The 21,226-nt window shown below is 49.8% G+C and overlaps 7 protein-coding genes across 7 annotated transcripts; 3 read left to right on the top strand and 4 right to left on the bottom strand.

The window, feature by feature from the left end:
• Positions 1 to 570: 570 nt before the first annotated feature.
• K441DRAFT_700594 (uncharacterized protein) lies at positions 571 to 4,182 on the bottom strand. Its single transcript, XM_067653260.1, has 4 exons — positions 3,849 to 4,182; positions 3,525 to 3,709; positions 2,866 to 3,377; positions 571 to 2,765 (listed from the first exon to the last, which is right to left on the bottom strand). The coding sequence occupies exons 1-4, from the start codon at positions 4,088 to 4,090 to the stop codon at positions 1,002 to 1,004; spliced, it is 2,703 nt and encodes a 900-aa protein (XP_067497933.1). The 5' UTR covers positions 4,091 to 4,182; the 3' UTR covers positions 571 to 1,001.
• A 2,174-nt stretch (positions 4,183 to 6,356) lies between these two features.
• On the bottom strand, positions 6,357 to 8,162 carry K441DRAFT_589013 (glycoside hydrolase family 5 protein; the record flags this gene model as incomplete). The annotated part of the gene is made up of 5 exons (XM_067644742.1): positions 6,357 to 6,542; positions 6,655 to 6,716; positions 6,845 to 7,338; positions 7,481 to 7,563; positions 7,617 to 8,162. The coding sequence occupies 5 exons, from the start codon at positions 8,160 to 8,162 to the stop codon at positions 6,357 to 6,359; spliced, it is 1,371 nt and encodes a 456-aa protein (XP_067497932.1).
• Positions 8,163 to 9,269: 1,107 nt separating this feature from the next.
• On the bottom strand, positions 9,270 to 11,148 carry K441DRAFT_646863 (short-chain specific acyl-CoA dehydrogenase mitochondrial precursor). The gene is made up of 3 exons (XM_067646832.1): positions 10,643 to 11,148; positions 9,725 to 10,583; positions 9,270 to 9,652 (listed from the first exon to the last, which is right to left on the bottom strand). The coding sequence occupies exons 1-3, from the start codon at positions 10,967 to 10,969 to the stop codon at positions 9,510 to 9,512; spliced, it is 1,329 nt and encodes a 442-aa protein (XP_067497931.1). The 5' UTR covers positions 10,970 to 11,148; the 3' UTR covers positions 9,270 to 9,509.
• A 990-nt stretch (positions 11,149 to 12,138) lies between these two features.
• K441DRAFT_589080 (uncharacterized protein) lies at positions 12,139 to 14,859 on the top strand (the record flags this gene model as incomplete). The annotated part of the gene is made up of 5 exons (XM_067644747.1): positions 12,139 to 12,253; positions 12,288 to 12,718; positions 12,761 to 13,156; positions 13,203 to 13,465; positions 13,767 to 14,859. The coding sequence occupies 5 exons, from the start codon at positions 12,139 to 12,141 to the stop codon at positions 14,857 to 14,859; spliced, it is 2,298 nt and encodes a 765-aa protein (XP_067497930.1).
• Positions 14,860 to 15,767: 908 nt separating this feature from the next.
• Positions 15,768 to 16,309, top strand: K441DRAFT_313240 (uncharacterized protein). Its single transcript, XM_067641116.1, has one exon. It carries the CDS (start codon positions 15,860 to 15,862, stop codon positions 16,172 to 16,174), a length of 315 nt encoding a protein of 104 aa, XP_067497929.1. The 5' UTR covers positions 15,768 to 15,859; the 3' UTR covers positions 16,175 to 16,309.
• K441DRAFT_313258 (uncharacterized protein) lies at positions 16,310 to 17,240 on the top strand. The gene is made up of 3 exons (XM_067641117.1): positions 16,310 to 16,564; positions 16,619 to 16,902; positions 16,966 to 17,240. Exons 1-3 carry the CDS (start codon positions 16,444 to 16,446, stop codon positions 17,143 to 17,145), a joined length of 585 nt encoding a protein of 194 aa, XP_067497928.1. The 5' UTR covers positions 16,310 to 16,443; the 3' UTR covers positions 17,146 to 17,240.
• Positions 17,241 to 18,019: 779 nt separating this feature from the next.
• K441DRAFT_453046 (kinase-like protein) lies at positions 18,020 to 18,678 on the bottom strand (the record flags this gene model as incomplete). Its single annotated transcript, XM_067641712.1, has 2 exons — positions 18,020 to 18,433; positions 18,499 to 18,678. Coding segments are annotated over 2 exons (594 nt in total), but the record flags the coding sequence as incomplete, so codon positions are not given.
• Positions 18,679 to 21,226: the final 2,548 nt, after the last annotated feature.

Genomic DNA, 21,226 nt, shown 5'->3' with positions numbered 1-21,226 from the left:
AGTTTTTTTTAATGGTGTTATTTAAGTTCTTTGAGTGGCTTCTTTGAGACTTTATGGAGAACCTCAACGACGATACCCAGGTTAGGTTAAATAACGGAGTCGACGTTGATGTTTATCTTCCGCCTTTTTAATTATTACTTTTATTCTGGCATCTTTTTTGGGGATGATTAAANACATGACGGAGTCGAGCTTTTTTATGGTAGAAACGTTCGGGCGAGCTGTGGGGAATAAATGGGACCGTGGTTTATGACGATGGAAACTTTTATTTCGGAATCACCCAGTCAGCCTGGGTTTGTGACGTCCAGATGCGGAGGAAATGAGATTGAGAAAATAATATATTATAGCATTCCAAGCCTTCTGTCCTAGGCTCTGAAGATACTTCACTTCGCCCCATAAAGACTCTTTTTTTCTGATACAAAGGTCGTCCACATTTCGTGGAAGTGCTTTAACCAGAAGGCGATGTTTGTGCTTGCCAGATTCTGTCACTTGCACTTTCGTGAGATCCGTAGGGTGGTCGAGGCATTCACCCCTATATTCTGCACAATACCGCATTCTATGTACCTACCCCTCAATCCCCTGAGCCCCTTAAAAGAAAACAATCCCCATCTCTATAAAAGTGCGCCGGGCCAGCCCAAGGATATCGTTGCAGCAGACGGGATTCCGTGACGAAAAAAAAGGCGCATGCGAGGAAATACGGAATAGTGAGACAAACAGCAGGAAAGGTTAACGAAAAGCCCAGGAAAAAGAAACAGGACGAAAATGAAGAGAGAAACCCCCCCCAAAGTCTAGCTTTGGACCTATGCAACGCCGTAGAGAACTAGATGTTGATATCCGCAAACAGGAGACGCGTTACCCAGACCACCCCTCGCATAACGAAATAAGAAAACCACCGCATCATTCGGCCCCCCCTCCTTCTCATCCTCCCCAAACAGAAAAATCACCGGAAATGCATAAGCCGTCGGCATGACCTTCCCCCTCCCGCCCCCCTCTCCCTCATGCACCTAAATCGCCATCTCGGCCGCCAACGGCGCCATATTCTGCATCCAGTCGACATCGATCGCAAACCCGGAGCTCTCCCTTTGCAAGCCCCCGATGCCACCCCCACCCCGCTCGTCGAACGCAAACGCCTCGCCCACAACATCCAGATTCAGCAAGTCGTCGAAGTCGCCGTCGTCGAAGTCGGAGTTGAGCGGCAGGCTCGAGAACAGCATCTCGTCGCCGTGGTGATTGAACGGCGTGACATCGAGGTGCTGCGAATGGGGATGGAAGTGCGCGTGGTGGCCGTCCTGGTGGTGCCGGTGATGCTGGTGGCTGTGGCCGTGGTGGCCGTGGAAGGCGTGGGCGATGTTGCCGCCGCCGCCGCCGCCGAGCAGGTGGTACGTTGTGGACACGGACATGGCGTCGGCGTGGTCGTCGCAGTGGTGCTCGCTGTCCGGCGGCGTCGAGGCCAGGAACGTCTCGAGCCGCCGCGCGACCTCCTCGTCCGCGACGTGCGCGCTGTTCTTCTCTAGCGACGGCATGTTGGTCGTCCCCGCGTCTGGCGGCGGCGTCAGCGTCGTGCGCGCCCGGTGCCGCTGCTGCGGGCTTAGCTGCGCGAGGTCGAGTCGGCGGCCGGCGTCGACGAGGTCTTCGACGGTCATGATGAGAGAGGGCTTAGCGAGCGGGTTCGCCATCCCTGGCGGCGGCGCGATGTGGATCCCCGCTTTGCGGATGGCAGCTTCGAGGAAGGCGGTCGAGTAGTCGGCTGCGGCGTAGAGGTCGCGCAGTTTGCCCATCACTTNCATGCATTGGCAGAAGCCGCGGAGGCTGGCGCGGCGCGTTTCTTCCTCCGGCGCTTTGATGTCGAGGAGGTGGATGATGACGGCTGGGAGCAGGACTGTCACGCCGGTAGTCGGGAGATATCGTACCAAATCTAGCGAGTCGAGACGCTGGGCAATGGAAGTGATGGCGGACGCAGCGCGGCGGACGTTGCGGCGGGACACGTCGAGAAGTCCGGCGCCGTTTGGGGACTTTGGAGTCGCTGGGTTGTCGCCGTGATATGAGGGCAATACCTGCGGCCGGTGTAGGGCTGAGAGAGTAGTAAAGAATATCATGTGGAGCAGTGCGCGATGAAGATCGATGCAGTCGTCGCCGGATGAAGTGTCACTATATTTGGCATCCTCCGGCAGCTCATCGACCCATTTCTGCAGCTCTTCATCGCACGCTTTAACCTCGCACTTCTCTGGGTCCAATTTCTTCGGCAGCAGCATCATCGTTGTCCGGTCATTAAGCGGTCCCTGATTGTTATTAAGCACGCAGTATTGCTTCGAAAGGACATGGCTAATGCAGAGACATAATTTCGCCTTTTCAATGCACATGATTGCCAGTTGCCGCTGCATACCGACATCTCTTGCAATTCGGCAGTCTAGAGGGATGCAAGTTACGGTGTTAGGAATTGGCGCGATGTCGAAGTCATCCAGAGTAAGCATAGGCACATCGTAGTCCTGCGTCTTTATCCTCGTAGGCCTCCGCATTCCCAGCGCTATCAGACGATCCCGCATATAGGTCGACCACCAGATCCGTTTCCATAACCTCGTCCTCTTCGAATCCATATTCGAGTGGTCCGGGTTGCGATGGAGGCCAATGGTGTGTGCCACCGAGGTAGCCACGCCCATCCAATGCCACGTATCCTTCTGGTCATCTGGAGTTTCATAGTAGTAGGTTAGGAGAAGAAGAGCCTGCACTAATGATACACGGTCGGACTCATAATCAAAATCATACAGAAGCTATTTCGCATCAGCATAGTTCGTCTGAATTAGAGGCGTTGGTGACCGGAGTTTCCTCCTCCCTTTCTACAAATTACGTGGAGGCGGATATTTCGCTTACCCTCGTCTTTTGGAAGAAGTCCCTGCGCGCCTCTTTCCGCGTGACATATCCAGCAATGCTCAAATGGCGCATGTCGGCAAATGCCGAGCCAGCAAACATGACGGCTTGAAACAGGATTAAGCTAATCTTCCCGAGATTCCCGTCGGCGCGGTCCAGGATGGTAACGAACGCATGGAGATCCAGCAGGGGCATGTAAGGATGCACGAATTCGACATATGCGCGTAGCAATTCATTGCGCAGGGTCGGAGTAGGGATGGCGAGAGCACCTTTCTTTTCAAGATATGCAATCTCATCAGGGCCAATCCTTGCAGGGAGCGGTTTGATGAACAGTGGCAGATTCGCAACAGGTGCAGGTGCTGGTTTTGGGGTAAGGTGCGCGAAAAATGGTTGTCGAGAATCGGTGGACAAGGGACTGAATCCAAACATAGGCGGCACGGCCGTTTGCGAATTAATTGAGAGCCTGCGGTTGAGCTCCGAGAAGCCGTAATTCAGTCGACTGCCGTGGCTTTGGTCTGCAATAGGGCTGGCTGTAAGCACATGCAAATGTAAACGACAGCGCTAATGACTGACAGCGTCCATGATAAGCGCTCATGACATGCGTTAGGGGAGGTCAAGTGTGTCAGGTGTGATGACAAAAATAAATAAAACTCTCTACGCACAGATGGAATGAGGCACATGCTCCTCATGCCGCGGTTCAGGATCATGTGATCGTCGCGATGCAGTGGCGGTGAGATTGGGCTTCTGAATACTGCCAAGAGCTTCTCGTGACGCCAGCTTGCGGTTAGCATTGGACGATGCCGAGGCATTTGCTTCTGTCGAATGATCGTCGTCCTTTGACCATTTCCTAGAATAAGGTCAGCAAATTGCCACCGCCTTTCGTCCCCCTGCTCTGAACAGCCACCATTGGCAGATAGCGATTAATTCATAGCCATTCGCCATCTAGACAGCGTCGAGGACGAATAGAGGGGTCGTCGAATACTGACTTCTTTCTCCTACTCTCAGACACTATGCATTCCACCTCGTCCAACCTGCAATTCGTACACGGCGCTCCGTGTTCGGTGACATTGCATCTGACTTTCCTCGCTCGACAGCATTGGCATGCCTTCGAGGCCCTCCGCTTGACTGACCTTCCATTGCTGTGGCCGTCGATGCCAACTTGGGCAGCCTTTCGTTTGGACGGGAGCGTCTCCTGCACATCAGAGAGGGAAGCAGAGCATTCAGACATGGCGACACACTTTTGGCGGTTTCTTCCGGACGGCTGTGTGGGGGATTATGAGGTGAGAGGGACAGGCTGGTATATGAAATGTGGCACGCGGGCCAGATGGCTCAGCGTAGAGGGATGGTGAAGATTATGTACAGAGGGCCATGATTCGCCATGGTGGGTAACCGGAGCTTGGGATGCTTAGGGCCAGTCAGACGCCTGGAGAATTGTACGTCGTGGATTATCCCTCACACGTCCAACTTTGCAGTGGGGTTAGTGCCGCGCTGGCTCGAACTGCCCCAAAGACCCCGGATCTTCGGGGCTTAGCAGGCAGCTTGAGGGGCATGCGCTAACACAACCAACACGCTTGGGCAGGTGAAATTGCCCTTTGAACGCTAGCCTCGAAAGCCCTCGGGTCAAGGTCTCCGGACACAAGTTTTGCCCTCCGAAGCGGATGTTCCAAATACGTCAGCAGCCGCTCGTCCTGATGGGAATCAGCGCGTGCCCTGTGCCACCAGATAGACCCAGCTGAGCACCCGACGAGCAGGGCGCGCAGGTTGATCGTCATACAAGCTAAGAGGCCACTTATCGCCTGTGCTTTTGGGTGCTTGCTAAGTGCGCAATTTGCACCGTCATGGAAGCAAATGTGCTAGTGGGCGTGCCCGTGGAATCTTTGCGTGTGTACACCTATTCTCGCACAGCAGCTGTCAGGGCCCGCGAGGCGCTGTGGGAGAAGGATCTTCCAGCCTCAGCCGTAGTGCTGTTGACAAGCGCTGTTGGCAGTAGTGCTGTTGGCAGTAATGTTGTTAGTCATGGGAGAAACACAAATGCCCGAGTCATACATATTTGACCGCCATTGTCGCAGAAAGAAAGAGAGAGAGGGCCCCATCGCCGACCGCGTCCTTTGCCAGATGCGTGGCAACACGTCTTTCCCCAGCACGGCACAAGGATACTGCTCGCAACCTGGTGGTCGTCCTTTTTGAGTCGAGCAAGGCCTCAACGTGCGTCGGCGAAAGAGCCGAGCCCTAAGCCGGCACAAACAACGGCGCAAATTCCTAAATACAAAAATTGCGGCCTTTTTCCCACCGAGCGGTTATATTTCCGACCGCGACGCGCTCTAACGCGGTATTCTCCGTTGCGTCACAAAACCGCCTAGCACCCTGGGTAGGGTGCCTGATAAGAAATACCCAAGAAAGACCAGGAAATGCCCGAGAGATGCCTGAGAGATGCCAGAGAAATGCCTGGCTGGGAAATTCTAAAGCTTGAGCATTCGGGACCATGCGGACCATCTTCGTGTTTATTGTGACTTTTATTGTAATAATTCTGTCGATTGTCGCTGACACAACGCGGCCAACCAAACCCGGAATGCCTAGATTTTGCTGTGCCTACCAGTCAGAAACGTCGCAACGAAGCGAGCGGGAACGTGTGGGGCTTGATGGCTGAATATGGAAGGTGGGGCAATCTCTCCGGACCCCAGCGGTTTTTCCTGACTGTCCTGAGGACTCGGATTTACTCCTTCTGGCAATCGGCCCGCGACCGACAGCCCTCCAACCATCCCCTTAGGCGTCCAAGTAGACGAACCAATCAAAAGCTCCAGATCAAATAGAGATTATCCCTTGCGCGCGATCAAGAACATCAACTTCCTCGCGTCAAGTAGCAAATAGATAACTTTATCAACTAATTAGCCCTTTGTAAAACGGGCCCCATGTTGGCAGGAACACGCAGATCAACTTAGGACCAAAGAGTAAAGCTCTATATATAGTATATATACGAAATTTGACATATTCGCGGCCTTATCTACGAGATCTCAGTGATCTAGCAGAACCATTGACCGCCTGCGTACACAGCTTTCTGATTGGTGCGCACGGCGCACAGCTTTAAGGGCGTTAATATCAGTGCAAGGGATATTATTGATTAATCACAAATCCTCGTAATACAGCTCAGATTTGCTATATTATGATCGCTATCGTAATTAGACCAAGCTGAGGCGTTATTCATATCGACCCCGCAGTCTGCTTGTTAATCAAACCTGCAATCCAGCCCTGGAAGGCTCTTTTGCATTTAATGGGATTGGTCTTCCACATTAGACACGGTACGAATACTAACTACTTTTCACGCGACTAGGGATCCTAGAACCTCGAAATTCAGACAACGAGCCAGCACCCCTTTAATTACTATTACGACTTTTGAGGGTATGTAGCTTTTTCGCATCGATGATCCCCTCTGCCTGGATGAAACAAACAAGATACTTTCATGTCCTTGCCATCATATTGCCCCATACCAGACGACCTCACATATAGGTGTACTCCGCCTCCACACCGGGACAAGGCGCGATTGGTAGCGTCGCGTCAACAGTGTGGCCTGTCGCGTCGACGGTCTGGCCTTTCATCTTAAACAAATGCTGTCGGATCTTGGAGATCTGTTCAGTAACGTTTGTTGGATTGGCTGGATTGCCATATTGCAGGGTGAATCCATCCTGTCCAAATAGGTGTTCTCCGTCAGCGAAACACGGAATCACTGAATTCCGAATTGCGGATTCCGACCAAACATTCAGTAAAAAAAGAGCAAGCCACGCTTTAGTCACTTACATTATGATTAACATAAGTCGAGCAGTCGGGAACATTGTGTATGAAGAGACTCCAGAATTGGTCTATCGCAAAATGTCAGCCACTAGCGTCTGAAAAGGGTACCCTGCAAAAAGCTTCTCGACAGGACGCCTGCGGACCGTATTACGGATGACATGCAGCGACGCTTGAAGGATGAGATCGTCGTGCTTACCTCCCGCAACTACCGGCTCGCTCTTCGCCTGCTGGCTTTCAATAATCCCAAAGAAATCCTCCAGCGGGGTAGCATCGGGATTCAGAGTCCAGCCGTACTCCGCTGCGAGATAGACCTTGTTCACCGATCCAACCAATGCGATATCATCCGTCAGTTTCGTATTGTTCGGCGGGTAGAAGTGATCTGAGAAGATGTCGATTGATGGAATGCTCAGATGCGTCTTGTTGACACCGTATGTCCCATCAATAACGAGTTTGGTTGGTGCAAGCTTCTTGATGTAAGCTGATATCTCGCTGGTCCAAGAGACCGGTACGTCCATGTCTCCAAAAGTAGGGCCCCCAAGCTCATTTCCAGTCTCATAGGCGAAGATGGTGGGGTCTTCAGCGTACGTGAGACCAGTCCATGGGTTTGTGTGTGTTAAGAGAACTTTGATGTAGTATTTGAAATCGCTGATGACTTCGGGGTTTGTATAGAACTCCTGCACTTTGGGATCGCTAACAACAGTCAGCTATTCTTATTCCTAACTTATTCTTTCAACCTCATCGCTTTCAATTACCACGCCGTTCTTAATTTAACTTTCTCTTTCTAATCGCGATCACGTCCTTATCAAACTAGACTCGTTCTAAAGGTACTTACATGGTTCCGGTACTCGTAATATTTATCCCTCTCCACCGCAGAAATACAAATTTACCACCGTGATAGTAGTCATAATTATCCGTCTGTCAAATTCAGTGTTCCATCCAATTCTTTTATCCAACATTACTCCACTCACCAAAGGCGCAAAAAGCCTAATCCCATGCTGCCTTGCCTGATAAACCGCCCAGTCGATACTCTCAAACGCCTGTTGATTGACCTTCCCAAGCTCCGGCATCACACTCAGCGGATTCCCTACACTAACTCCCAGCGTCTGGCTCCTAATCGTACGACCGCCGAGCACCTGCAGTGCATTCATGACCTCCGTGGTACGGCCTTTAGTCGGATAGCTGGCATTGTACGGCGCGTAGAACGGCTGCCCCGCTGCCGGCTGCACGTTCTCGTCCAGGCCTAGCCAGTACACGTTCGCGCCGGACGCCGTGTAGCGCTTGCCGGCGAGTAGCAGCTCGGAACCGTTGCGGGTGATGTAGGCATTGCGCTCGAGCGTGGCTTGAATCGGCTCTCTGTAGGAATAGGTGAGCTGGAACGGGAAGGGATTGAGGGGACCTTTGAGGGCATCGGAAGAAGCAAAATAAGAGACGAGCGAGTCGATGAGGGAGGAGGCAGAGTCATTGACGGCAGCTGCTGCCACGGTAGACGCAAAGAGAGCTAGGGGGAGCTTCATGGCGTGTAACTGACAGGTTCAGAAAACAGAAGAACAGGAGAGGGAAAGGTGAAGCTGCAATTGGTGACGGCCTCGACGAGTGAAATAAGGTAGGCACGCCATAGCTAAGAGCATACCAAGGCTACTAGACATGCCTTCCGTCGCTAATATATAAACGGCTAAATTACTCATTCACTCATCATGAAATGGCGAAGGGAAAATCTCCACCCATAGCCTCAGCAATAGCCCAAGCTTCCCCCCAAGTGAACTGTCGTTGTAACAGCTGGGCGAGTCGCGAAGACGATCGTCATGCCGCTTAGCCTAAATACATAGCAAGATCTCCAGGTTCCACGCGCAATGCAAGCGGTTCCCGGGGTTGTGGAAGCCTGATCGAAGCCGCTTCGCCGTTTCCAATACGGACGCGGGAGAGCCGTTTAATACATGGATCTCGCAAATTTCCTTACACTAATTAGTTGGAGCTAATTTAGGAGGCTTGCAGGGAGTTCAAATACGGCTTAAAGGATGCTAATTTTGGGCGAGAGGCTCCGCAAGAGCCATGCTTAGCTTCCTGCACGAGCTGGTGCCGGGCCTTATGTCTTTTGAGGTTTCAAAATCGTATAATAAGCCTATCTTATGTCGAGCTTCTTGTGGTAACAAAACGACGATCGTGACGTCGTGAGGAATATGAGGGCAGTAAGAAGGAGCTGCTAGGACGTCAAGTCTCTACAACTACATCATGGCCCGATCAATCGTGACGATCACTAAGTAACTTTACCTGATATAGGTGTGTAAGCGAGGTAACACAGGCGCCTTATTTTTACGAAGTATTTTCAGCCTGCGTTATGCATGTGTAGGGGGCCCCCTGTAGAGAGGCTTTTTATGAACGATTTTATGCGGATCTGCAAGCCAGGGTGTATGCGACGGCGTCAAGCCACTTGGTGTTGATCAAGGCTCAATCGACGGTTTCAGCTTCGAGCGACTTTATGAGGTTCACAAGGATTGCTTTGCCTTGGCGCATCAGGGACCGCTGCCCCTGCTACTCACTACCACGTGGAGAAATCCAGGAAACACCCTCAATTGTGCGAGGGGGTCGGCATCACAAAATTTTTAGGATGGATTTTTTCCGTGCTTCATGGAAAATTCGACGTGGTATTTTTATTCTGCTAGTCTACCCATCTACAAAGCATACGCTAGAGTGCAATGTCTTAACCCAGAAATTTATCTCCCCCGGCATTTGATGGCCCCTAAGCGTTTCCTCCTCCAAGCTTTACGGGGCCGCGGTATGATATGCGGGAATTTGCTCACATGCTACAAGAACACAACCAATGCTATCAGCCCTCTTTTTACGCCACCGCAATTAAAATGCGACTATAGCTTCGACGAGCCCTTCAGTGTCTCTATAGCCTTTGTCTTTGCCCTGAAATTTTTGACTAGTTGCCGCACGGCGAGATCGAGCATGACATCTTCAGAGCCTCCCGGTATCCTCATGCCAGGAACCTCGCGGTATATCCCTAAGTTATAATGTCAGCCACTCGGCTCGCTTCTATGCTCGTTTCCGCAAGAGATCTCAACGCGAAACTTACGTTCAGTTAGCTCGCCTTGGCCGGACTTCGTATACCCGTTCCCACCAAATAGCAGCACCGCGCAGCGCGCACACTCATCCAGCACAATGCCTGCCTGCGCCTTAGCCAGCGCCGTCAGTCCACCCAGCTCCACATCTGCAGTAGTCTTCGGCAGTTTCGTCATCTGGTACACGAACTGCTCCACCCAAGCCCACTGGCTCTCCAGCATCGCTCCGCACTTAGCAAGGCGGTGCCGCACGACGGGCTGCTCAATCAGCGCTTTCCCAAACGCCTCGCGCTTGAGCACATACTCCATCGCCGCAGCCAGCGCAACGCGAGACTGGCGCGTCGCGCCAATCGCGATGGCCAGTCGCTCGTGGTTGAAGTTAGTCATGACGTACTTCATGCCCATGCCCTCCTCGCCGATCAGATTCTCAACGGGGACCTTGACATCATCGAGCTCGATGAACGTCGTGCCGGCCGAGGCCTGGCCGCCGACCTTGAGCCGCCGCATGCTGACGCCCGGGTAGCCCTTCAGCGGCACCACGAGCATCGAGAGGCCGGTGGGGCCCGGCCCGCCCGTGCGCACCGCCATGGACGAATACTCGGCCCAGATGCCGTTGGTGATCCACTTCTTGGTGCCGTTAACGATGTAGTGTTTGCCGTCGGGGGTCTTGACGGCGGTGGTGGCGATGTTGGCGACGTCGCTGCCAGCGCCGGGCTCGGTGATGGCGATGCAGGTGCGCTTCTTGCCCGTCAGCAGCTCGGGCAGGAACCGCTCTTGCAGCTGTCTGTTGCCGAATTTGAGGATCGGTGGTACACCGAAGGATATGCCGGTCGTGAGAGAGCTTGAGGGGCCTGCCAGGCCAGACCGTGCCATCTGTGTTTTCCTAATTAGCCCTGTGTCTCCTCCAGTCCTCCCCTGAGAGCATGCCCTACCTCATCACAATAGATCATCGTGTGGATGTAGTCGAAATCCTCCACCTTCAACACGTCTAGCAGCTCATGGATCCCCAGGCGCTTGAGCCATTCTACTGGTAGTGGTGCGGGCAGAGAGGGGATCAGCATGCCAGCCGCAGCGAATTTCTCGAACACGCTCTCCGGCAGCGTCTCAATGGTATCCCATTCCAGCGCTCGGTCGATCAGGTTCTCCTGGACGAACGCCCTGCATACCTTTTGCCATTTGATATGCGTTTCCTTGTAGTATGGCGAGGGCAGCCCTGCGAGGTATGGCGGTTCCGAGAAGGGGATGATAGCTTTGGACATGGCGGATAGATCTCCTGACCAGCTTCAAGACCCGAAAACGGATTAAAATAGCACTAGAATAAGGAATATAAATGTATACTTGAGCACCAAGATAGAAACTGAGCACTGAGACAAAAGTGCGTAGCTACATCATGTAGCAAGCATAGTAAGATAAATACATCAGCTCCGACCGAATCGAGGTGGAGGGGCGCCAAAATCCGGGGCAAAGTTTACCGGCGTCGCCTTCGCTCCATCGTCACCCCGACTCCATGTGAGCCGAGGCATGGCGGGCCAACCACAAGCGCGGGCTTTGCAGCTGTGGGATACATAAACACCTCATCTCCCATCGACTGACAACCACGGCTTCATATGGTGCCTGCTGCCAAAAACCCCGGGTACGCTGCGAGCCCCCCTTATTCAACGTTCGACCTTCGTCGACAGGCTGCTTCTGTGGCGCTAGTATAGCAAATCGGTTGACGGGCTTCCGGGACAGTGCTGCATAAGTTCCATACCTCTTCATGATATCTATAGGCCCGCCTTCTATCGAGTTTTTTGCTCTCCATGAGCAATGGATCTTCATCACCCTTACAATCTCTATACCGACACAAACCGCTTCCTTGATGGCGTTCATGCTTCGGAATGTTGAGTCGACTGCTCCGAGTAAATGCCAAGCGCAACGATGGCGAGCGGAAGTGAGAGTGCTGTGATTCTGGATTTTATCGAGCTAATGGTATCGTGTGAGAAAAGCCTTCGTATAGTCACTTCAAAATCAATATAGAAAGAGAAGGAGCCTGGAAAGCGATCTATAGTTTCGGTATTTGTCAACATAAATGGTTACTATATAGACAGCTTTGAAGTTGTAGATACTAGTAATTAGCGTAGGCTACTTTTCTAGGAAAAACTAATGGCAAGTATGGAGTTTCATCACTTTATTCGGAGCTTATCCAAAGCACATAAAAGAAAAATTGAGGGACGAGGCTGAAGGTTGTGCGGCTGGCGGCCGTGCGAGGTTGAAACCACGAACTTCTCTGACCCCTCCGCCGGAATCAGCCTTGAGTGAAGACCGCAGGTGTTCTCCACCCAATGCATTCCACTTGTTTAACATGCGGTCGATATCGCCCTATTTTCACCAACATATAATCTCTAACGCTGAAATGACATAAACGCATACGCTTCTTATCGCCCGCACAATGCCCCCAGCGTTTGGATTCAGTGTTGGGGATTTTATAGCCACTATTGGTCAGTATCCACATTTCTCTGTGTTGTCTGAGCCTGGCCCTCTCCTGTGGTATTTAATTCCAACTCGTGGTTGCAGAGCTGTGTACGAAAGTTGCCAAAGCTTTGAAAGATACTGGTGGGGCGTCCTCCGAGTACCAGAGCGTTATCATCGAGCTCCACGGCCTCCAGAACGTCCTGGCACGTCTTGCAGCCCTCGAACCCACCGAAAGCAATCTCAGCCATGTCAACGCAATTCGTGGAATGGCGCTGGCTTGCCGGCTTCCTCTAGCTGACTTCTTCTCGAAACTAGAGAAGTACGAGGCTGCCATGGGGCCGTTAGCGACGAGCCATACGCTGCGTGGCGCAGGAAAGAAAATACAGTGGGCTGTCTTTATGGCAGATGAAGTCAGGAAAATTAGGGCGATGATCTCAGCAAAGGTCATTAGCATTAATCTACTGCTGGCTATGCATGCGTCGGAAACACTCTCGAGGATGGAGAGCTATTCGAGCAGTCATTATCAGCAACTTTTTGAGAAATTAGAAGAGCATACTGTTTGTATGCAGAAGATCCTACGAGGAGTGGACAGCGCGAAGAACGAAATGCTCCTGTCGCACGAAGCCAGCCGCAGAGAAGCGTCAGGTTCTTCCGATCGACTACAGCAGGGGCTAGATAATGTTAATGTGGGCATGGAGAGTGTGATGCAACGCCTATCTAGCTTGTCCATGGGATTTGCATCAGCTCACACATCTCTAGTCACTCTTCGAATTCTTAGCTCACAAATCGTGGGCTTTCTTCGATCCTTTCCTACAGAATTGCGAACGCTCCTAGACACAGTTATTCGCACGAACATGCGGATGTATGTCATGCTACTAAGTATACATGAAAGGGTCAGCACCTCTCCAACGCTACTGTTGCAATCCAATATCCAGTTTGAGAATGCCCTTGGTGTGACACAGGAACTGCCGTACGAATGGTTCAGGTCCTGGGAGGTGAAGTCAATGAGTCCCCATGTTGGATAATTGCTGACGAGGGAAGATATTTGAAGGCTTGCTCAAGACACAGTTCAAGGATGCCCCTGGAGCTTGTAAGGTAGACGCCGGTCGGTTCCGTCTAGTTCATGCGAAACGTCCGTCTGTCTCTATCGACAGGGATACTTGGACCCAGGCGATTACGCCCGGGGCAGAAATCATCATGCTTATGATTATTACTGATATTGCTTGCCAGCTTTCTTCTTGCCCGCGACCATCGTGCACGGGGAAGCCATCATTCGATCTGGGGGAAAAGGAGATCTTGACCTGGTGAGTGTGCAGCATTCTGTCACTTCCCCCACTACGTGCAGGCACAATTCGCGTCTGTGAGCTGGGAATGGTTTTAACCCTTCGCTACATATCCTGTCTACCTTCTACTTTCCTAACTCAAATATCTTAACACTACGCTATCTCTTGTTGCCTAATACCTGGACCTTACTGCTTTAATTTTATCCTTTTGCTCTTGTTTTCTCTACGCTTCCCAGTTCAGCAAGTCACGAATTTTCCTTACTCCTGGTACCAATATTTGATTCTTACGCTAAGCTTGACGGTATCTAATCTGACCTTTTAGTCCCGCGTGCGGCCTAAGGTTTATGCCTCAGCTCTCAGCCATCCAGGGTTCCGTGGGTTCACTCAACGGCCTTGAAGTAGACCAAGTGGCGAAAATTCAAGTTGAAGAAGACGCTAAGTTATTTGGCTCAAGGGATCTATCTAATGTCGGTGGCGGCAAGGATAGCCCTTCCCACACGCCTCAGGTAGAGGAACTCCCTGAGGACGTTGAAATGCTAGATGCAGACGACAATGAGTTTAGCAATGTTAATCTGAACCAACCTACATCTCCACCTCCTTCAGAGCCTCCGATATTCAGCTGGTTGGCAGACACTCTACCCCCAGCTAATCCAGGGTCTGTAATACAATGGCGTGAAGCTGAGGAGCATCGACAATCCAAGCAAAAGAAGCAAGAAATTGATAATATTGAAGTATTTCGTAACGTCCAGGTTTCTGTCTCTTTAGAGTCCGAATTATCCGCCGATCCAGCCAGGAAGGCGCCCTCGGACGAAGACGAGCTGGAGCTTGGAGCCCGCATCTACTATCGTAATATAATTGACCGGTATCCTCGAATTGAGCGCTTTTTGGCCCGTCGCTCAGCAGAGGGAAATTGGGAGAGGGCGAAACGCCTGGCGTGTGCTCAAGATCAAGCAGTGGAACACGCATTTCCCGTCGCTCAAAACGAAACGCCGGTGCAAAACGAGTCAGACGAGCCGGCAGATCTTATAATAGATGAAGGTTATGATCACGTGTTTGGGGGGAGGCAGGAACGCTTGCACATCGACAAGCTATTCTCTCCTGAATTTCAAGAGAACTTCTCGATGCCTCAAACTTATCCTGAATTTCAAGAGAACTACTGGACACAACAATCCGTTCCCGCTTCGCCAGTTTCCAGCGCAAATACCCCCTTACGTGAGGCGGACTATAGTGACGAACAGAAGAGTCTTGACTCGTACCCATGCGAGATGGACTACGGTAATGAACAGAAGAGTCTTGACTCGTATCCACGTGGGGTGGACTACGGTAACGAACACAATAGTCCTGACTCGTACCTATTCTTCCCCGACGAGGACATGGAATATAAATGTATACTCGAGCACCAAGATAGAAACTGAGCACTGAGACAAAAGTGCGTAGCTACATCATGTAGCAAGCACAGTAAGATAAATACATCAGCTCCGACCGAATCGAGGTGGAGGGGCGCCAAAATCCGGGGCAAAGTTTACCGGCGTCGCCTTCGCTCCATCGTCACCCCGACTCCATGTAGCAAGCACAGTAAGATAAATACATCAGCTCCGACCGAATCGAGGTGGAGGGGCGCCAAAATCCGGGGCAAAGTTTACCGGCGTCGCCTTCGCTCCATCGTCACCCCGACTCCATGTAGCAAGCACAGTAAGATAAATACATCAGCTCCGACCGAATCGAGGTGGAGGGGCGCCAAAATCCGGGGCAAAGTTTACCGGCGTCGCCTTCGCTCCATCGTCACCCCGACTCCATGACCCGAGGAGTGACCTGAGAATCCATCATTGGTGGTTTGGTGAACTTCCTGAGGCAGGGGCGTGGATGAGCAGTAGGCAGAATTCGAGGCCGAAACATAGCCGCGTTCGTTGGCGGTGGCGTAGGAAAACTGTGAGGGCGCAGGAAACGAATTGGCACCGCGGAAGGCAAAGTCGGAGTGATGACTGAATGACAGCATAAGCTTAAAAAAAAACTTACATAACATCTGAAATCCCGTTGATAGGCGTTGAAGGCTCTGCTAATATCGCAGAGGAAGAGCCCTGGGTAGAGTTCGATAGTGTAGTTAAACCAGAGGCGAAGAAGAAATGGATCTGGAAGGCGAACGATATTTGTATTAAACCGTAGGGTAGTTTGAGAGATGAAGTTAGACTTTCGAATAATGGTGGGAAGGGCTCTCTAAATATCCAACCTACAGCTCTTCGCAGAGTACAATGAAGGTCGGCCAATAAAAGTCTTGCGGTGTTTGCGCACAGACCACATACTCGTTAGACGCTGCCGTGCTAAGGAATATTTTCAACAAACACACCACCTTCCCTTTATATCCCACCAGCCTTATTTTCAACAAAACATAACACCTTCCTCCTATACTCCACCAACATGTCTGACCTCTCCTCATCCGCATCTAACAGCTCCTCGTCCGTATCTAATGACAGCTCCTCCTTGTCCGTATCTGATGACAGCTGCTCCAATCAGGTGAAGCAGACTCCCATAACAAGACAGAGTAGTCGCAAGAATACCGAGAATAACCAAAAGCTCTCGGCCCTGAAACTTTTCACCCAAATTAGTCGTACCATCGCAGCAGCCACGGAGCATCAGCTCTTGACTTATGAAGACGTTGACTCAGAAACTGGATCCTCAGTTGCGAATTCTCTAGATGAAGACAGAAGAGTAGAGGCGGTAGGGCATAGGTAAACTTCCACTGTAGTTCTTAAAGACTTCCACTGTAATTCTTAAAGACTTCCACTGTAATTCTTAAAGACTTCCACTGTAATTCTTAAAGACTTCCACTGTAATTCTTAAAGACTTCCACTGTAATTCTTAAAGACTTCCACTGTAATTCTTAAAGACTTCCACTGTAGTTCTTAAAGACTTCCACTGTAGTTCTTAAAGACTTCCTACTAATATTCCTCGATATTAGGGTCGATTACAATTCATACACCCAGACTCTACACATCAACATTATGCCAAATTTCATCCATGATTGCCATCAGCCATGGCTAATTAAGGAAATAAAGAGAATGGAACGTTCTGGGTTTATTACTGCCGCCGAATCTGATCTCTTGGAGATATATTCTGGAACTAGTAAATGTTATTATCTTCTATTAAGCTTCATATCCACTAACTTAGGATGGATAGCTATTACAAACTTTGGACCACCCTACATCAATTCATCCAAGCAACCAGATCAGGCCATTGTTCCACAAGATGAAGATATTCCGACCGTTGTAGTTGAGGCTGGATGGTCAGAGACTGTTCCGAAACTTCATCAGGATACAAGTTTGTGGCTTAAGGGCGGAGCAGGCTTTGTTCAAGTAGTCTTACTTATTAAGTGGACTAAAATAACAGGTAAACGGGTAAAGGCATTTATTGAAGTTTATGATCTGGATCCAGCCGGGAATAAGAGACTGCTACAAAATGAGGTAATTATTCAACAGTCTAACATTTCAGATCTAAATATAAAAGCTAGCGGCTGACGGAATTAGACCATTCTCCCAACACCGATTACTGCCGCAGCTCAAGTCATTACCATTACCCGAGGGCAGCTATTCGGGTCCGCAATACCCGCTGGTAGAAATCCAAACGATACCTTTGACCTCTCGGTCGATAATCTTCGGACAGTCGCTATTAGACGTATACGGAAGGCGAGACTTTTCCCGGCATAAATGATGTCACATGTTAGCTGCTATAGAGTTTGGTTGTGGATTCATGGGGTGGACTCTGCATAGTCAATGAAATAGCCTTTTGACAAATCATCCCTCTTTTCAATTAACTGAGCCCTCTGCTTACAAATCTTTCAATTCAATCAATTCGAGGCTTCAATTGAATTGAATTGATTGATTGGCAAACCTAGAGATGAGATCATTCCGCATTTTGATCGAATCAAACTCCTTCACCTCCGCGTCCGGCTCGGATTGCGATCGCACATCGTATGAAAGCCGCTGTGTAGCACCTCTGCCCTTGAAGATGACCTCATCCTCGCTTGAATTGGAGGAACAGGGAGAAGGACTCCGAATTTTTATGTCGGCCAGGGCTCTGGTGTTGCTTGATGGCGAGTCCTTCGCCGTTTCTTGGAGGGTGTCGGAGTTGATTTCGCAGTCTCTTAAACCCTTTCCGGGAGTGAAAGCAGCTGTGTGGTGCTCGCCCGTGAAGTGGGCCTCGTCTTTCAGTGAAAAGACATGGCCGGGCGCTGGTGGGCAAGTCAGTGTGCCTGAGGCATTCGCAGACGTACTGCACGGACTGCTTCTAGAACCTACCTTCAGTTTGTAGCGCAGCCCCTTCCTTAATTGGACGACTGTCTTCGGCCTTGCATTTGACACAACAAAACTCTGACGTCATCTCAACAAGTTTCTGCGCAGTCGGGCGTTTATTTGGATCGTCCCGAAGCATCTCTTGGATCCACTCAAATGTCATGTTAACCGACGGCAGAGTGCTAATCCCTCGGAGTTCCTCTATCCACTGACAAATTCCTTCTACATTCGCCCAGTAATAAGATCCTTTAAGATCATTTAATACCTGTAGTGATCGTCCTTTCCATACGGTAAAAATTTCAAGAAATACGCATCCAAGCGACCAGATATCCGATGAACTGTTAACCCTAACGTGCTCGTGCAATCTAGAATGTGCAACCTCTGGGGAAGCATATTGCCTTGTCCTTGGAGGGACCCCAATAGTTGTGCTATGCATCGTATGGGACCAATCGTAGGAGCAATCAAAGTCGGTAAATAGGACTTTGTGGTTAGAAACTAGAATATTTTCTGGCTTAATATCACGATGGCGAAGCTCCTGACGGTGTATATGCCAAAGTCCCCTCGAAAGACAGCCAAAGAAGTCTAGAAGGAAGGTGCGGTTATTCCTTGATTCAACTGCGGCTTTAAGATACTCCGCTAGGTTGCAATCAGCGACCGGTAGCATTAAGAATGCGAAAACGTAAGGGTCCGTGTAGCTTGCTACCTATATAAACAGTGCGGCCTGTTAGAACATTCGCCGAGGGCGTAAGGGTGAGTGTTAAGTCGTACCAATTGAACACAATGATGATGGATAACACGTTTTATATTCTCAACCTCATTTCTGAATGCGGCTGCGGCTGCTACGTCGCTGACTGACATTATTTGCCTCAAGATCTGCTTTCTTGCGTAGAACTGGCCTGAGAATATGCAAAACACTTCGTCAACCTTGCCGCGCCCTCCTTCTCCAATAAACCTCTCCCTTATAAAGCAATCTGGCTCCTGAATAAAATTCATGTGCTTTTCCATGCTGATCATCTGTACGACGTCCGAGTTATCGCATACGAGATGCTGGGCATAGAGAAATTCTTTCTTCCAGCTCTGTGTGAAATCTGACGGCAATTGTGTGTCGGATAGGGGAAGTGAGTAGTCGAACAGTCCGCTCTTAAGCAAGCGGTCTAGGTCATCCAAACGGCCTAGAAAGCGTAAGAGCGTGTACAACCGGGGTGTCTTGCTGTACTTCGAACATTCGGTACGACGAAGTAGTTGTGCAATGTGGCTGAAGTCACCGTCGGTATACTCCATCTTGGAACCTGAAAAGTAGCTATTTAATACATTTTCCATGTTATTCATCGAGGTGATCGCCGGTCCTAGTGCCCCTTTAGAATACGCGTTCGTGAGAGGTCGCTGGTTGACGGTCGGAGCAACGAAGAGAGCGTTCCACGAGAGGGTGGCAACCTGTCCAGCTTGGCCGATAAAGTATACTTCCCGGGTTGATGCATTAATTTGAATTTCGTTGATGTACCGAGCTCCAGTGACCTCCAGAGTTTCGATGATATTTCTCGCCGAGTCTGTTATAACTATTGCCATGCAAACACGATTGTCGATATAGGAAAGGGGCCAGTAGGTGTAGTGGCCCCACCGCAACACGGGGTATAATTGGATCGGCGGACCACCGATGTCCACAGTCACCTTCGTGCCACCGGGAACGGGAAAGCCGGCAGCATTGGCGGTGCCGATAGTCGGACCGCTAGCCATGATTGCCTGTTTGCCCGCAGACAACAAAGCGATTGATTATGCGCCGGACGACAGGATCGGCAGAAGAGGTCACGAATTGTCAGGGGACCAAAGCACATGTTAAATGCGATATATTGGATTCTAAATTGCTCGCTATGATGTGGGACGCGGCACCGGAACGGAATAATAATAAGCCAAGATCACATGACCTTAATGAAGAACCTGTGCCTAAGGCCGAAACGGGGTGGCACGAATTTAGGCAGAATGGAATTCGCCGGTTAGCTACGTTAAGCTCGATTGCCCGAGAAGATCCCATTCTTGGGCAACGATTTCTTGCACTTTTCGTATATGCACGCCTCTTAAGCCAATCTAAAGGCTCCATACCGTATATAGCTTGGTGTTGAAGCCTTGGTCAGTGCGATTGCTCGGCGGTAGGGGTATAGGCGCCTCATCTGCGCCTCTGACGCTCGAATATTGCGGTGAGCAGCAGCGACGTGGCTAGGAGCCTGTATAGAATATTTAGTAGTGTAGTTGATTAAAAAGCTTCAATATTATTGCTGCCTATTTGATTAAACCCTTAGCAAGATATCGTCCTTATGTCGCCTAGAAAACGTCGTGCGTCTTCAGCTCCGAAGCCTCCCAAGGCCCCTAAAGCTTTAAAAGCTCCAAGGTCTATAAAGCCTCTAAAAGCACCTTAAGCATAGGAGTCTTATTCACAATCCTTTTAAGCAACGCAGTATACATACGATAGCTTGGCGGCAGTAGTTGTACAGCCTCCAGAGGCTTTAGTGGCTCCAGTACTTGTATAGCAGGTAGCGGCGCTAAGTAAGGATATTCAAGAGGCTCGGCCGAGTACCTAGGTGGAGGATATTAAGGACGAAGTAGGAGCTATTTTTAAGGCCCGCGGTAAGACCGCCGAGGATAAGGTAGATAAGGTGGATGAGACTAAATTACTAGAGCTATCAGCTAAAGAAGTTGTAAGAATGGACCTTCCTACCGTTCCTACTATATAGGAGCCTATAGCTGCCGTTCCTAAACTAGATCTTAAAGTTATTAACCTTTCTAAGGAGCTTATATTCGCCGCTTGGTATGCTAGTAAGCCTATCTACGGCCTTAGCGCAGGCGTTAAACCCATTAATCTTTCTGCTTAAAATAAGGATACTAAGCGCTCTGCTTACTGTATACTAGTAGATCAGATTAGTATAATATCTAGTAGGTATAAATCTAGATAGGACCTACCGATTCGAGTATTTCTACTATTCTTTAGTATTAGTATATTTAAGAAGCTTGTAATTAACATAAACCTTTATATAGCCTCCCAAAACGCCGGCGGATATTACTAATTAGGATAATACACTAGTAGACAATTACGGGCATAGAAGGAGACCTCTACTAGCGAGTTAATAATTTAGATAGGACTTATTATCTATATAGGCGTCTTTAAAGCTCCTTAAGTATAAGACTTTTAGGCAATAGATCTTAAATATCCTTAGCACCTAATTAGCTTATTTATGGGCCAAAAAAGATAGGAGCAACTTAAGCGCTTTTTTTATATATCACCGCCTCCACTAGAAGGCATTAAACGCCAGATCTTTAAGAAAATTAAGCTGTTAACGACTTCTCTAGGTAAGGCATTTAGGAAGTACGTTATACCTAGATCTATAGTTAGTTTTAATAAGATAATGGTAAGGTTTACTAGCCGATCTACAGCTATAATTAAATTGCCTAATAAGCCAGTACCTAAAGGCTTTAAAATAATAAGTCTTTATTAGTACGGATATTG

This window comes from Cenococcum geophilum (assembly GCF_001692895.1).
Source record: "Cenococcum geophilum 1.58 unplaced genomic scaffold K441scaffold_68, whole genome shotgun sequence".
Lineage (NCBI taxonomy): Eukaryota > Fungi > Ascomycota > Dothideomycetes > Gloniales > Gloniaceae > Cenococcum > Cenococcum geophilum.
The sequence above is the reverse complement of the archived record's forward strand: the minus strand, read 5'-3'. Positions and strand labels throughout refer to the sequence as shown.

Excerpts from the sequence above, each read along its gene's own strand:
- K441DRAFT_313258 (XM_067641117.1), top strand. The coding sequence starts at position 16,444 with ATGCCAAATTTCATCCATGATTGCCATCAGCCATGGCTAATTAAGGAA. Across the intron at positions 16,565-16,618 it reads GGAGATATATTCTGGAACTA|CTATTACAAACTTTGGACCA; the intron begins GTAAATGTTATT and ends TAGGATGGATAG. Across the intron at positions 16,903-16,965 it reads AGAGACTGCTACAAAATGAG|ACCATTCTCCCAACACCGAT; the intron begins GTAATTATTCAA and ends TGACGGAATTAG.
- K441DRAFT_313240 (XM_067641116.1), top strand. The coding sequence starts at position 15,860 with ATGTCTGACCTCTCCTCATCCGCATCTAACAGCTCCTCGTCCGTATCT.
- K441DRAFT_646863 (XM_067646832.1), bottom strand. The coding sequence starts at position 10,969 with ATGTCCAAAGCTATCATCCCCTTCTCGGAACCGCCATACCTCGCAGGG. Across the intron at positions 10,584-10,642 it reads CGATGATCTATTGTGATGAG|ATGGCACGGTCTGGCCTGGC; the intron begins GTAGGGCATGCT and ends AGGAAAACACAG. Across the intron at positions 9,653-9,724 it reads CCAAGGCGAGCTAACTGAAC|GGATATACCGCGAGGTTCCT; the intron begins GTAAGTTTCGCG and ends ATTATAACTTAG.